Source organism: Rhinopithecus roxellana, chromosome 2 (assembly GCF_007565055.1).
Source record: "Rhinopithecus roxellana isolate Shanxi Qingling chromosome 2, ASM756505v1, whole genome shotgun sequence".
NCBI lineage: Eukaryota > Metazoa > Chordata > Mammalia > Primates > Cercopithecidae > Rhinopithecus > Rhinopithecus roxellana.
Window position 1 is genome coordinate 453,080 of NC_044550.1, and position 17,371 is coordinate 470,450.

Below are 17,371 nucleotides of genomic sequence, written 5' to 3' on the forward strand. Positions count from 1 at the left end.
CTCACTCACTATACTTCTCAGTCTGTTTTTCTTCAGATTTCAAAGATATTTTCTTATATTCATTTCCATTCAGATAATATAACTAAATACAAAAATCAAGTGAAAAAGCTAAATTGGGCAAAATGTCAGTAAAAGAGCAGTATAATATTTAATTTTTTCTGTTCTTAGGGAGGAACCATATGTACAATGGACTCTACACAGTTTGCAGCATGTTACTAAAAGATGCCAAGTACTGGCAAAGTTATATGGCTTGATACCACTCAAAAAATACATAGCAGAATAAAATAAAATAGGAATGAATACTACCTTTGCAGAGGCATGATTTCACAAGCCATTCTCGTATGTAAATTTGCAAGGGAATCTCACAACTGTCTTTTCCACGGCAAGTTTGGTCGTCTGTACAGTGAACGTCTTCTTACAGTGGCTAAGCTGGGTTGGGGGCATGAGGCTGCACCCCACGGCTGGAGAAACAACTTGCTCTGCAGTTGGCCAGTCTGCTGCTGCTCTCAGCCTCCAAACTTCTTCAGGCAATGCTATTTTATCGGCTGCTTCTCTACATTTACACTGCAGTCCACTTTGACCTTTTGTTCCAGGGAAGCAGCTGAACCACCCGGCCAATCAGAGGAGCAGCTGCTGCAGCACTAAAGGCGCTCCTCCTCCTCCCCCACACCCTACTCCTTCTGCTCCTCAATGGTCCCTCCTCCTCCTCTTCCTCCTCCTCCTCCTCCTGCTCCTCTCCTCCTGCTCCTGCTCCTCAGTGGGCTTGCCTAGTTCTGGTAACTTGAAACTTTCCTCTGAGCAGTTCCACAGACAAGATTTTCAGTCTGGGGCAAGCAACCAATAACTGCAGCAAGAGCCAAGAGTCCCGTACTTCTCAACATTACAGAGACTGCCAGCAAGGATTCCATTTGTCAAGGAAAGACACTGCCCACGAAACTAAAGGTTTCTGTAGCAGAAGGCAAGAGTTATGTTGCGTCCCCTTTCTTCCTTAAAACAAAACAAAACAAAATCACTAGCCTTGAAAGGCGTGAGACTTTTCTAGAAGGAAAGCATGCCTCTAGACCCTTGCCCTACCCACATGTATTTCCTGCTGATGTTTGTTTACACTGCAGTGGTTACTAGTCGCTGGTGACATCACCAAGGGCACGTAGTTCCAATTCTGGGGAGGATACGTGCTCTAAGTCTCTGCCCAAGTTCTTAAGGGATCAGAATCCACCCTCATGAAAATTGTTTCAACTTATTATTTCTGCATTTTAGTCTTATAAAACTGAATGTGTTTACGCAGTTATTTTTCTCCGTGAACATCAACAGCATTTTGGGGGGGTTGCTTTTTATTTCGTTATTTTTTAATAGGTAACACAAAATCAGTTTTTCCATAAAGTCTTCTAAATAGCTGTTAATTATCACCTTCCCGTTATAATTTCTTCTTTGATGTGGAATACCAGGGTGTTATTTTTAGGAACATAATTCCTAACTCATAGATTTTATACATTGTAAGAAAAATAGCAGAGATATATTTACATGAGATTTTTTTCACATCATGAGTTGTAAAAAATTACCACATAGTCCAGACCATCACTTCCAGTATTAGAAGGAACATGACATTCAGAAACAGTGAGGGCTTGTAGGCACGTGGTATCCCCTTCCTCTGTAATTTTTCCCCAATTTTATATAGACCACTCATAATTCTGAATTTAGAACACAAGGTCCTATTTATTATAAGGCATCTGCTTTTCTTTGCTATACTTGCTAATAAAAACATTTTCATTGTCTGACTAAATAATCTGTTTATGAAAACAGATTTGCCATCCTAAAACTATCTTCATATATAATGATAAACTATCAGTAACTAAAATCAACCTTTAAAAACAAAAGGAGTTGATTTAACCCCAAACTTACTTAAATTAAAATTGTCTATAATTTTTTGATTCTAGATTTACAAATTCTAATTTGATTCTCTAGTAACATAACTTAGTTCTGTATATTTGCATACCTTTTTATTTAAAAAGATGACTTTAACTCTTGCTCAACACTTTATTAATTTATTATTTATTTATTTTTGAGATGGAGCCTTGTTCTGTCACCCAGGCTAGAGTGCTGTGGCACAATCTCTGCTCACTGCAACCTCCGCCTCCTAGGCTCAAGCAATTCTCCTGCCTCAGCCTCCCGAGTAGCTGGAATTACAGGCGCCCGCCACCATGCCTGGCTAATTTTTGTGTTTTTAATAGAGATGGGGTTTTACAATGTTGGCCAGGCTGGTCTCGAACTCCTGACCTCAAGTGACCCGCCCACCTCGGCCTTCTAAAGTGCTGGGATTACAGGTGTAAGCTTAACACTTTAAATAGCTGCTTGAGGTAGAAAATCACAATTATACATCATAATATCTATTTTATTGATGAGTAAACTTGGTACTAGAATATAACCTGTTCATATTTACATGGAAAGGTAGTGGCAGAACAGAAACTGGATTCGAGATTTCTCCTGTCTACTCTGGAACTCATTGCTCTATAGAGGAACTGCGGAACCACAGTGCTGGCTCTATTCTGTGTGAATTTTTTTTTTTTGAGACAGAGTCTTGCTCTTCGCCCAGGCTGGAGTGCAGTGGCATGATCTCGGCTCACTGCAATCTCTGCCTCCTGGGTTCAAATAATTATCCTATCTTAGCCTCCTGAGTAGGTGGGATTACAGGTGCTTGCCACCACGCCCCACTAATTTTTGTATTTTTAGTAGAGAAGGGGTTTCACCATGTTGGTCAGGCTGGTCTCGAACTCCTGATCTCGAATGATCGGCCCGCCTCAGCCTCCCAAAGTGCTGAGATTACAGGCGCGAGCCACCGCGCCTTGCATGAATGTTTTAAATATCTTATAAGATACAAATATTTTCAGAAATAGTTAACATTCAAGTGACAGAAATATTATTTTGTCCTTTCTGAATTTTATGAACACATTTATACTACCTGGCTAAAATAGACATAAAAGCTCAATAATAAAGAACCCAGCATTAAAAAAAAATGTTAAGTTGAACTACAATTTACACTCAATGCATTCAAAATACATTAAACTGAATTGCAATTTACATTCAATATTAGATTTCACATATATTTCCTAATACATTAAGTTGCCCTATCAACATTCTTCTAATATGCCATATTACATAAAATGTCATTTTTTTAAAAAAAGTAATTAATGCTGTAACTCAGTAACTACATGTTTTTTCAAGTCTCCATCATTTATAACAATTCCTCCTTTTAGTGTTTTTTAAAATCTATTTTGGGGGCATTATTTGATAATCATTTATGAATTTGTACCTGATTGCAGCCCCTTCTCTCTACCCCAGCCACTGCCAGAGTTCTGGATCACTTAAATACCTTTCTTATTTCTATTTCTAACATCCTCTTGTCAGTGCATAGTCAGGGAGTGGGAGTGCCATTCATGACCTCTGTCATTTCTAATTTTTCAAACATGGTATTTCAACTGCATTTCCCTGGCTACATTTCCCTTTCATGGAGCCCCTTAATGTGCGCCCCTCTTAACCTCCAACACTTCTCCATCTCCCATTCCTCTGCCTTTTCACTTCGCTCTCTGTTCAGCTCCAATTGTTTTGTGATACCCACAGAGGATAGCCTGCAATCAAACCAACTGGCATGTAGGTTTAAAAAAAAAAAAAAAAAAAAGCACATTCCTGACCCTCCTGAGCCTTCCTTCCTTCTCCCTTCCCTTCCCTTCCCTTCCCTCCCCTCCCCTCCCCTCCCCTCCCCTCCCCTCCCCTCCCCTCCCCTCCCCTTCTTTCCTTCCTTCCTTCCTTTTTTTTTGAGATGGAGTCTCGCTCTGCCGCCCAGGCCAGAGTGCGGTGGCGCGATCTCCGCTCACTGCAAGCTTCGCTTCCCAGGTTCACACCATTCTCCTGCCTCAGCCTCCCGAGTAGCTGGGACTACAGGCGCCCGCCACCTCGCCCGGCTAGTTTTTTGTATTTTTTAGTAGAGACGGGGTTTCACCGTGTTTGCCAGGATGGTCTCGACCTCCTGACCTCGTGATCCGCCCGTCTCGGCCTCCCACAGTGCTGGGATTACAGGCGTGAGCCACCACACCTGGCCTAGTTATTTCTAAAATGGATTCCCTAGCATCTCCCACTTCTTCCTCCTTTATAAGTCCTGCCTGCTGGGCTGTCTATAGCCAGAGTGCTAAAGATTACAAAAAAAAGTCTCATAACTTGGTAACTAGTTATACTAAAAATTCATAATACTTAACCTTAGTTTGAACCACAATACTGTGTTGCAACCTTTTTTATTATCTTTGACTGTTTACTGCATTCCCACAGCAACTGCTTCAAATCTTCTCCAGTGCCACAAACCAGAACTTCTCTCACTCACTAATTATTTCACCTGCCAATTGACTGAGAAAGTCAAGATCATCAAACATAAGCGAGTGCCTTTGGTCTTCTCTGCTCCACCTACCACCCCTGTTCCCATTCCAACACACATCTTGCCTCATTCTTTTTGACTTCCTCTTGGTTTAGGAGAAAGGGTCCTCACATATAGGACTCAAGCCTCTTATCTGTGTATTGGATCTCATCATTTTCTCCTTCCTCTGGAAGCAGCCTGGTCTCTCTCCTACATCTTAAATCTGCCCCTCGCTACTCGCTTCTCCCTTATGACAGGCAACCAAGTGAGTGGTATTAGAAAGTGCTTCTCAGCAGTCCTACCCTCTGATGCTGCAGAGCTATTTTCCTCTTCCTTCCCACTTACAGACTTCCACCAAATCTATCTCTGCTGCTTCCACTTCCTTATAAATTACTTGTTTCTCCATCCCATGCCAATGGATTTTGACCTTTACCACTTTTCCAAAACTGCTTTTAAGGCCATCAAGGGTCTTTTGACCACTAAATCCAAATGTCTTTTCTTAGATCCTCTCCTACTCTTGGCTTTTCGGAAACACTCACCTTCAGTTTTCTGAAAGTCTTTGGTTCTCTGTGATCTTTTCTGGGAATTCACCAAACCTTCCTGATCAACATTCGCTTTTTATTTCATCTGTCTTTCCTCCTCATTTAGCCCTGCCTCCAAGACCAACACCATTCAATACATGCATTCAATAAGTTGGGTGCTGGAATTACACCTCTGGGGACTGGATTCTGACTTCACCTCTGACAGGCAGTGCAAACTCGGCAGGTTGTTCAAAAGTTCTGAGGCTGCTCTAAGGAATAAATGAGACCATGCATGTACAATATATAGAATAGTGCCTGGCAAATAATTAAGTGCTCAATAAAAGTATTATCAACCCAAACATTCAAGACTTCGTATTATCTGATCTCCAAATTTCTCTTCCTCCTGGTCCTTCTTGATAATGATGTTATTATTCCCTTTGTGAATCAGATTCAAACCATGAGTCATCTTTACTTCTCCCTCCTCTCCTACCCTCAACCAATCTATTGATTGCCCCATCATGTTTCTATAATCAATCTGCCTAGGTTATCTGTACTCTTAGAATAACTTTCAAAATATTCTTTCTGCCACCATAGCACACATTTCACTATTAGTCAATTTCCCACCATGCTTGTGATCTGGTAATTCATTCTTGTACTCAAAAACTTCAATAGCTCCCAACTACCTCTTACGTGAACCCCAATCCTTTTAATATGATGATTGGAACACTCCACCTATTAACCCCAAATTGCCTCTCTGATTCAGCTGCTTAAACCTCCCCTGAGGAAACAACTCCAGACATGCCTGGGTCACTATTTTCATATCTGCCCTGAACTTTTCTATCCTAAATATTTGTTCATGCTGTTCCCTCTGTCTGGAATATTTTCCCATTTCATTCCCTTCAGGAAAAATCCTACCTATATTTAGGTCTGGGCTAACTGAAAGAAATCTTTTGTTTGTTTGTTTTTGAGACAGGGTCTCTCTCTGTTGTCCAGGCTGGTGTGTAATGGCAGGCACTATCACAGCTCACTGTAGCCTTTACCTCCTGGGCTCAAGTGTGCCTCCCACCTCAGCTTTCTGAGTAGCTGAGACCACAGGTGTGTGCCAAAATGCCTGGCTAATTTATTTTTTTGTAGACATGGGGTTCTTACTATGTTGCCCAGGCTGGTCTTGAGCTCCTGGGCTCAAGCAGTCCTCTCACCTTGGCCTCTCAAAGTGTTGGGATTACAGGTGTGAACCACTATGTCTGGCCAAAGAAATCTCTTGACCTTTTAAAGTCATGTAGCCCTTTGTATCGATGATATTTATCTTTTTTCCTGCACAGTTTTATTATTATTGGAATCTATTGTATATATTATCTTCCTTTTGAAATGCAAGTTTTCCACAACAGGAACTATATCTTTCCTGCAGCCCTGACACAGAACACTCAATAAGTGCAGAATGAATTAATGGATATATCAATTATTCTTCTATAGATTCTGAAGTATAGCTCTGTTTGTTAGATTTAAACTTATCAAGCAATATTCTACCCACTTTTTAACATTTTCCACTGTAGAGCTACACATAAGATAAACTAGATGCCACATGTAAGTTCAAATGAAAAATAATACTAACAAATAACTGGCTTAAGGAATAAACTACCTGTGTTATACACTGATGTGCAATCACAGATGTGCTAAAAGTAAGATTCTATCCAAAACTTCTGAAATATTTTAATCATTCGACATTATCCAGTTTCTCCCAGGTTGTCAATTTCCTTTTCCACATTTTAGCTGGCTTACAGATTTCTAATTTTCTTACATAACTTCTTCAGCAGATTCCAAGTGTTTGGCAATATCTGCATTTGCTCTTGTCCTATCACGAGCAACAAAAACCATGTGGCTGTGTTTCTTTCAATTTCAACATCAACTGAAAACAACCAAAGAACCAAGAACATTTCTTGGCCGTGGTAATGTATTTTCAGATATTGTTTTAAAATCAGATAGGTTTATTTCCTAAGATATAATGATATATTAAAATAACTTATTTCTTACAAGTTTGATAAGAAGGTACTTCTAGCCTGAGGAACACAGTGAGATCTCATCCCTACAAAAAAGAAAATTAGCAAGCTATAGTGGTGTGTGTCTGTGGTCTCAGCTGCTTGGGAGGCTGAGGTGGGAGGATCGCTTCAGTCCAGCAAATTGAAGCTGCAGTGAGCCATGACTGCACCAGTGCACTCCAGCCTAGGTGACAGAGTGAATCTCAGGCAAGAGTTCTTCCTCATATTCTTGTCAATCTTTGTAAAACACACTAAGGAACAATGCACTCCAAAAGATGCATGGTATTTATAAATGGTAAGGACTAAATCTAACATGAGTTATTTAGAATCATGAAGCCAAGACTTTTAGTGCACACATAATTTAGATATTCTGGTGTTGTTATACAAGATCCTCAGCAAATTAGTTTTCCAGCAAACTGTGTTAAAACACTAGTGGATTTCGGGGCTTACAGGACAATATCATCATCATCAACAACAACAAAATGTCAATAAAAAAGGGAGAAGAAGCTGGAGGAGTGCGCGTAGGTAAAGCAACAAGTATTTATTGTGAATTTATGCTGTGCTCATTTTAACAGATGTGGAAATGAAGAAGTCAATAAATGTGAATGCTCAGCTAGTAAGTGGCTGACATGGAGCCAGTATCTAAATGCCAGTGTCCATACCTTTTCCACCATTCAATAGCCCCTCAAGATAATAAAGTATAATCCTTAGTTACTGATATACATATTATTAGTTGGATATGGGAAATAAAGAATCCTTTCTTCTCACCTGAGGTTTATATTTAGGGGGGGGTGTGTGTGGGTGTGTATATATATATATATATATATTCAATAATAGCTGCACAGTCTTACATAATGGCTGTCTGAACACTGAGGCATACACTGGACCATAACAAACTTCTTTTGCTACTGAGTGGCAGGAGCCAGTTGAAGTGGAGGAAGGACGTGGTGCGGGTGGGGTGTTAGAGGAAAGAGGAAGGTGCAAAGAAAAAACAGATGGAAAATCAAGTTTTAAATGGTATTCTTGATTGTATTCCTCTTTAAAAAACTAATATATGGAAATAACAGGTGGTATGTGAGTTGTTTTATGTAAGCAAGCTCAAGTATTTCTTAAGAAATCATCATAAAACCATATAAAAAGCTTGTTTTAGAAAGCAAACAATGATACTCAAACAAGCTGAGGCTAACAGGAATAATGGATTTCTAGTTAGGTACTACTATTTTGTTGAGTAACAGTGAAATAAATATGCTTGTATTACTGAAGGCCAAAATAAAAACAATAAAATCATCATAATTTAATGTGTTTCCTCGTTTATTTATTAGATGTATCCAGTCTATATAAGATTGCAGAAGAAAAATATTCCATAGAGATAGAAATTATATCATTGTTTTTCCAAAGACACCCGTCTTTAATTCTGATGATGTATCTTGCTTTTAAAATTGATACGGGCTTCATTCATTAAACTCTATCTGAGTAGGTTTGCTGGACTCCCAAACGGCTCACAGTGTTCATTGATTTGGATTCTAAAATCTTGTCAAGCTGTCAGTGAAGATGGAGGGAAGAGCTACTAAGAGAGGTGGGGTTTAAAGGCCTCCACAGCTGGAAGTGCATGATTCAAGGTTCCTTTCTTCACCAACTAACTGGCTCCAACATTTCAAACACAGAAAATAAGATTCAAAACATTCTCCAGAAGGATTAAGTACTGACTTCAAATCAAAAGACATGGTACATGAAGTAGCAAAGTTGTACAGAAATTCATGTGGATGCTTTTTTTTTTTAAAGTGAATTTCTTGTAAGAACTGAGGGACTATAATTCTCCATAAAAAGTGGTTAAAAATAAAATTTTCGAGACAACTTATGTAATTGTTCCTCAACTTTCTGGGACAGGGAAAAATCCACAGTTTTGCCAGATGGACTCTCAGTTAGTGATTATTGCCAATAAATAAGTGCTTCAAGCACATTTTCCTGGAATGGGACTCTCTGGGCATGACTTTCTCCAAATCTCCCGTGGGAGTCCGGATAATAGTGTTTCTGTTCTCATAAACTAAGTCATGTCCCACACAACAGCTGCTACCACACCTGAGATCAGCTGCCTTAAATTGTCCCCATGAACTTTCACCTTGTTAAATGATATTTCCTGACAGCGGAGAAGCAGGCTTTAGCAGGGCTTCCTCAGAGAAATGTCAAAATTGTTTAGTGTGATATGGTAACCGACTGGCTGTCCATAAAACATAAAATAAACTCCTCATATTCCTGAGACATGAAATACCAAGCACAAGCATAAAAATCTCTTAATGTCAATATACTGGCTGGTAAAATTAATTTGCTTTAATGCCAAGTGAAGTGTTTTTATTTGAATTGACCCTGTAAATAAATTAGTGAAAATATATTTAAAATAAAAACAAGGGGAAGTAATAATTATTTGTGTTATCAAGAATAAGTCCAGGAATACAGCTAACAAGGGAAATGAAGGACTTCTTCAAAGAGAAGTACAAACCACTGCTCAAAGAAATCAGAGAGGACACAAACAAATGGAAAAACATTTCATGCTCATGGATAGGAAGAATCAGTATCATGAAAATGGCCACGCTGCCCAAAGTAATTTATAGATTCAATACTCTTCTCATTAAACTACCACTGACATTCTTCACAGAATTAGAAAATGTTTTTAAAATTCATATGGGAGCAAAAAGAGCCCAAATAGCCAAGACAATCTCAAGCAAAAAGAACAAAGCTGGAAGTATCATGCTACCTGACTTTAAACTACACTACAAGGCTACAGTGACCAAAACAACATGGTACTGGTACACAAACAGACACACAGACCAATGGAACAGAATAGAGAACTCAGTAATAAGACTGCACACCTAAAACCATCTGATCTTCAATAAACCTGACAAAAGCAAGCAATGGGGAAAGGATTCCCAATTTAATAAATGGTGCTGGGAGAATTGGTTAGCCATATGCAGAAAACTGAAACTGGACCCCTTCCTTACACCTTATACAAAAATTAATTCAAGATGGATTAAATATTTAAATGTAAAACCCAAAACTATAAAAACCCTAGAAGAAAATCTTGGCAATACCATTCAGGACATAGGCACGGGCAAAGATTTCATGACGAAAACACTAAAAACAATTGCAACAAAAGCAAAAATTGACAAATGGGATATAATTAAACTAAAGAGCTTCTACACAGCAAAAGAAACTATCATCAGAGTGAACAGACAACCTACAGAATAGGAGAATATTTTTGCAATCTATCCATCTGACAAAGGTCTAATATCAAGTCTATGGGAACTTAAACAAATTTACAAGAAAAAAACCAACCCCATTAAAAAGTGGACAAAGGACATGAACAGACACTACTCAAAAGATGTTTATGTGGCCAATAAACACGAAAAAAAGCTCAACATCACTGATCATTAGAGAAATGCAAATCAAAACCACAATGAGATACCATCTCATGCCAGTCAGAATGTGATTATTAAAAAGTCAAGAAACAACAGAGGCTGGCAAGGTTAAGGAGAAAAAGGAACACTTTTACACTGTTGGTGGAAATGTAAACTAGTTCAACCATTGTGGAAGACAGTATGGTGATTCCTCAAAGATCTAGAACAGAAATATCATTTGACCTAGCAATCCCATTACTAGGTATATACACCCCAAAATATAAATCATTCTTTTATAAAGATACATGCACATGTATGTTCACCACAGCACTATTCACAATAGCAAAGACATGGAATGAACCCAAATGCCTGTCAGTGATAAACTGGATAAAGAAAATGTGGTATATATACACCATGGAATGCTATGCAGTCATAAAAAGGAACAAGATCATGTGCTTTTTAGGGACATAGATGGAGCTGGAAGCCATTTTCCATAGAAAACTAATGCAGAAACAGAAAATCAAATACCAAATATTCTCATGTATAAGTGGGAGCTGAATGAAGAGAACACATGGACACTGGGAGCAGAACAACATACACTGGGGCCTGTTGGAGGGAGGGAGAGCATCAGGAAAAATAGCTAATGCATTCGGGGCTTAATATGTAGGTGATGGGTTGACAGGTGCAGCAAACCACCATGGCACACATTTACTTATGTAAACCTGTATACCCTGCACATGTACCCGGAACTTAAAAAACAAAGAAAGGTAATGAATAGCACCTCGGTGAGTTAAAGACTTCTGCCTTATTTTGTTCATTAAACATTTTCTTTTGAAAAATCAGAGTATTTAAAAAAGAATAGGTCCTATATAAAAAAATTACAGTATTAGTCCTTAAAGCGTCAAACTCCGACTACATTTTAGATGACCCGATTAAAACAAAAACAAAAACAAAACGAAACAAAATATCTAAAAATTCCACTTAAAAGTCCAAGACTGAACATGGTGGCTCATGCCTGTAATCCCAGCACTTTAGGAGGCCGAGGCAGGCAGATCACCTGAGGTCAGGAGTTCGAGACTAGCCTGGTCAACATGGTGAAACCTCGTCTCTACTAAAAATACAAAAACTAGCCAGGCATGGTGGTGGGTGCCTATAATCCCAGCTACTCGAAAGGTTGAGGGAGGAGAATCGCTTGAACCTGGGAAGCATAATTTGCAGTGAGCTGAGATCACGCCGCTGCACTCCAGCCTGGGTGATAGAGTGAGACTCTGTCTTAAAAAAAAAATCCAATTTATTTATTTTATTAATTTAATTTAATTTTACGTGACAGAGTGAGACTCTGTCACCCAGGGCTCCATCTCCCAGACTCAATCAATTTTCCCACCTCAGGCTCCCAAGTAGCTGGCTCTACAGGTGCACACCACCACGCCTGGCTATTTTTTTATTTTATTTTATTTTTTTTGTAGAGATAAGGTCTCACTGTGTTGCCTAAGTTGGTCTCAAATTCCTTCACTCAAGTGATCCTCCTGCCTCAGCCTCCCAAAGTGCTGGGATTATAGACGTGAGCCACCATGCCTAGCAAAAAAAATCCATTTAAATTCAGAAAATTAGACTCAGTGCATCAAATAATTGTTTATATGTTTATATTATCTTTTCTTAGTGTCATTCATGTATAGAGCATTATTAGAATTTGAAGCCAAACATCTTTTTTTCCTCATTGAATTCTGGTGAGGACATATATAAGTGGAAAAAAGAAAATTACGAATAAATTAGGAAATAAGTTAGACATAAATTAATGAAGCAAGGCAATAAAACTAATGAATCCCCAAAGAGGCAGTGAAATTAACTCACTATTTATATAAAGAAAATGCATTGTCGTAAGCATATCACTATGCATATCAAAACATCATGTTTTACACTCCAAATACATACAATAAAAGTACTAAGTAGAAGAAAATTCATTAAAAACAAATGATAATTCCACAATAATTCTCCAAAATACTACTTTAAGAAGACAACTTTAAAACAAATCAATCCAATTTTAAAACTTTAAAAACAGTCTAGTGAAATAATTTTAACAATTGTAAATACCTCTGGAAATAATATCATCCTAGAAGTCAAATCACTGTTTATAAAACAAATAGTACCGAATTTGGCCGAACCAAGTGATACCTGAATGAATAATTTGTTAATAAAAGTTTAAATGAGATACTACTATCTCTCTCTTCCTTCCCTGTCCATTAGTCTATTACTACCACTGTTCTCTTCCATTCCCCTTCACCCTCCCTTTCCTGCATTTAAATTTGTATTAACCTCTGCATTATAGCTTTTTTTTTCTAGAAAATTTTACTTATTTTGGTCTTGTTCACCTTAAATTCAGATTGCACAGAATGGATCTCCCCAAATACTGCTTTAATCATGTCACAAAGCTTTGATTGCTTTTCATAGCTTACAGTGTAAAATCTAAATTCCACACATGCTCAGCAGGCCTGGTATTCTCCTCCTCTACAGACACATATGTGGACTGGGGGCCCAGCTGAATGACCCACTTTGCCCCCATCATGTCCTGCTTTCCCATCACTAGTTTTTGTTCAGGTCTTTCTCCTAGCCTGGAATATCCTCCCTAGCTCATACACATCCATCAAAACAAAACTCATCCTTTCTCAGCTTCTCACACACTGACTATTCTGATTTCTCCATTCAGAGGATTTTATCCATCTGAAAGACTGAAGTCACAACTGCAAGTCAAAAAGCAGTTCGGTTGTCACTCTACCTCAGTAGTCCCCAACCTTTTTGCTACCAGGGACCAGTTTTATGGAGGACAACTTTTCCACGGACTAGGGTGTGGGTAGTTTCAGGATGATTCAAGTGATTACATTTATTGTGCAGTTTATTTCTATTATTATTGCATTGTAACATATAGTGAAATAATTATATAATTCATCATAATGTAGAATCAGTGGGAGCCCTGAGTTTGTTTTCCTGCAACTAGATTGTCCCATCTGGGAGTGATGGGAGACACTGACAGATCCTCAGGTATTAGATTCTCATAAGGAATGTGCAACCTAGATCCCTTGCATGTGTAGTTCACAATAGGGTTCGCATTTCTGTAAGAATTTAATGCAGCTGTTGGCCTGACAGGAGGCTGAGCTCGGGCAGTAGTGCTAGTGATGGGGAGAGGCTGTAAATACAGATGAGGCTTCACTCATTCACCTGCCACTCACCTCCTCCAGTGTGGCCTGGTTCCTAATAGGCCATGGACCTGTACCAGTCCATGGCCTGGGGGTTGGGGACCCCTGCTCTACATAATTTCTCTAAAATATGACAATCAATACTTCCTCCTTGAAGTATTTGTCATCCATCCTTGACTTAAAACAAAAATTTTTTTTGCATTATAAATTATACAGTATATTAACATTGTAGAAAAAATTTAAAAATACAAAGATTAAACACAATCCCATTGCTTCCATATCCAGTGTTTAACAAAATTCTATATTCTTTCATTGTAAAAAAATTCATATATAAAAGATGGGACAATGTGAATGTACTTAATACCACTGAACTGTGTACTTAAAATGATTAAAATGGTAAATTTTGTGTTATATATACATTACCACAATAAAAAGATTATGCAGTATGTACTGTTTTGTAACATTATTTTTCATTTGGTAGTCAGTAATACATTTCTGTGACATTTCTAGTTCTTAAAAGTACTTTTAGTGGTTACATTGTATAGCAGAAGTTCTCAAATTATGGCCCAAGTACTCTTGGAGGTTCTTGAGACTCTCTTGGGAGGATCTGCAAGGTATAAAAATTGTCATAGTCATACTAAGATGTCATCTACTTTTTTACACTCTGATTCATTTATGAATGTACAGTCAAACTTTCTAAAATATGGCAACAGATTTAACGCAGAAGCAGATATGAGAATCCAGCTGTCTTCTATTAATATTAAGCCAGTTGTTACAGCTTGGCAAAAATGTAAAACAATGAGATCTTCTCACTCTTTTTCATTTAAAAAATGTAGTTATATTTAATAAATGGGCCAGGTGCAGTGGCTCATGCCTGTAATCCCAGAACTTTGGGAGGCTGAGGTGGGTGGATCACCTGAGGTCAGGAGTTTGAGACCAGCCTGACCAACATGGTGAAACCCCTCTCTACTAAAAATACAACAATTAGCCGGGCATGATGGCGGGTGTTTGTAATCCCAGTTATTCGGGAGGCTGAGGCAGGAGAATCACTTGAACCCGGGAGGTGGAGATTGCGGAGAGCCGAGATTGTGCCACTGCACTCCAGCCTGTGCGACAGAGCAAGACTCTGCCTCAAGAGAAAAAAAAAAAAAAAGTTAAAATGATGATTATTTTTATTTTATTTTATTTTTTTGAAACGAAGTTTCACTCTTGTTGCCCAGGCTGGAGTGCAATGGCACGATCTCTACTCACCACAACCTCCGCCTCCTGGGTTCAAGTGATTCCCCTGCCTCAACCTCCAGAGAGGCTGGGATTACAGGCATGCACCACCATGCCTGGCTAATTTTGTATTTTTAGTAGAGATGGGGTTTCTCCATGTTGGTCAGGCTGGTCTTGAACTCCTGACCTCAGGTGATCCACCCACATCGGCTTCCCAAAGTGCTGGGATTACAGGTGTGAGTCACTGCGCCCGACCAAAATGATTATTTTTAAATAGTGATAAATACCTATTAAAACTCTGCTTATTTTTCAGTTATATCTATATGTCAATAGATACAGCTCACATAAATGAAATTTCTTGGTGTTCTCAGTAACGTTTAAGAATATTGTCAGCCTTTGCCAGGCGTGGTGGCTCATGCCTGTAATCCCAGTACTTTGGGAGGCCAAGGTGGGCAGATTAACTGAGGTCAGGAGTTCGAGACCAGCCTGACTAACATGAAGAAACTCCGTCTCTACTAAAAATACAAAAAAATTAGCTGGGCATGATGGCACATGCCTGTAATCCCAGCTACTTGGGAGGCTGAGACAGGAGAATCGCTTGAGGCTGGGAGGCAGAGGTTGTGGTGAGCTGAGATCATGCCATTGCACTCCAGCCTGGGCAACAAGAGTGAAACTCCGTCTCAAAAAACAAAAAGCAAAACAAAACAAACAAACAAAAATTATGTTAAAAATCTTATTTTTAAATAGTGATAAATACATATTAAAACTCTTTTTCAGTTATATCTATATATCAATAGATATAGCCCACATAAATGAAATGTCTTTGTGTTCTCAGTGACATTTAAGAATATAGTCAGCCCTTTGTGTCCATGGGTTCTACATCTATGGATTCAACCAACCTAAGATCAATAATATTTGGGGAAAAAAATGCTGCTTTATTGAACACGCAGACTTTCTTTTCTTGTCATTATTCCCTAGACAACACAACAACTCTTTAAATAACATTTACATTGCATTAGGTATAAGTAATCTAGAGATGACTAAAAGTATACAGGAAGACGTGCATAGGTTATATGCAAATACAACATCATTTATATCAGGGACGTAAGTTGTCCATGAATTTCGGCACCCGAGGGAGGTCCTGAAACCTAACCCCCCACAGATATACCTAAGCATAACAATATACCAAAGGGGTTTGAAACGAAAGTTTTGAAAACTGCTGTTGTGCAGCAAAATATAATTTGTAACAGCTTATTTTATGACTCCATATTATTAAGCATTGAATATGGAAAAGGAGTGGTAAAAGTGCTATGAACAAAAATCCTGAAGCTCTGTCTTTCAGCACATTGAGAATGATATCTGTAGAATAATTTCCTAGGATAATTAATGAGAAAAGACACATTTTTAGCTGTTTGATAAATAGTGACAAATTTCACTGTAGTACTTGCACTTTTACCTGCAGCTAGTGTTTATTTCCTTCTGTGCTCATAAACATTGGAAGATGCAGCTACTTAGAGTTGCAGATTAAATTTCTCTGATTATTCGTGAGATTACATTTACTTCTACTGTTGTGAATTTCCTGCTCATAGCATTTTTTCATTTTTCCCTTGTGTGTTTTTAATTGTTTTACATGTGTTCTCTCTATATAAAGACTATTAAATGTTCTCTCTGTATAATGCGAATACTCTTATCATCATGTTATTTATTTTGCTCCTGGACTTTTGTTTTATTTTTGACATTTAGAATTCTAAAAATGTTACACTGTGAAACCTCTCTCTTTTTTTTAACTCTACACTTAGAAACTCCTTTTCAGCTCCATTATAACATATATACCCATATTGTCTTTCAATACTTTTATTTTTATGTTTAAATATGTAATCTGCCTGGTATGGGTTATAGATCTAACAGCAATTATTTATAAAATAGCACGTTAGTTATTCCAAATTTATAAAAATAAAAGCCAAACCTTATTTTTAAAAATAAAGCACACATCTATTTATTCATTCAACAGGTACTCTTTAGGGCAATAGAGTGTATAGAGGAGTAAATAAAATTGTAGTTCCTGCCTTTATGGAGCTTACAATCTCATGGAATAGACAGTCAATAGACAAGGAAAAATACGTAAATTAGGAGTGTAAATTAGGAATTCTATTGTGTGTAGACTGAATGTGAGATGCTTGTTACATATTGAAGTGGACTTCTTCAACTGGCAGGGGCATATAAGATGTGCAGTTTTGGCTGGGCACAGTGGCTCATGCCTGTAATCCCAGTACTTTGGGAGGCTGAGGAGGGAGGATCACTTGAGGCCCAGAGTTTGAGACCAGCCTGGTCAAAATAGCGAGACAAAACAAAAAAAAGAAACGTGCAGTCTCACAGAGCCCGTATTCAGAAGGGCCCTATGCTTTGCTGTCAACATCTTAACATTTTTAATAATTGTTGAATCTGCCCCCCAACATTGCCCTGGGGGGTGGAGGATGGGGAGAACAAATTAACTAGCTGGTCTTGCCAACTGGACATAACTACCTGGAATATAATGAAGAGGCTAGAGCTAGAAGTATAATTTTTGGAGGCTTATGAATAAAGATAGTGTTTAAAATCACAGAACTGAATGAAA

General features: G+C 38.3%; 1 protein-coding gene across 11 annotated transcripts in view; it reads right to left on the reverse strand.

Annotated features, from left to right (window-relative positions):
* FAM13A (family with sequence similarity 13 member A) overlaps positions 1–17,371 on the reverse strand; it is a 405,569-nt gene that overhangs the window by 98,404 nt on the left and 289,794 nt on the right. For 3 of the 11 annotated variants that reach the window (XM_010356893.2, XM_010356894.1, XM_010356895.1), the window contains exon 1: positions 307–692. The exons of the other annotated variants lie outside the window; for them this stretch is intronic. In XM_010356893.2, the coding sequence (XP_010355195.1) occupies positions 307–335 (29 nt within the window). In that variant the 5' untranslated portion in view covers positions 336–692. Of the gene's footprint in view, positions 1–306; positions 693–17,371 lie in introns of those variants that run through there. 11 annotated transcript variants of the gene reach the window in all.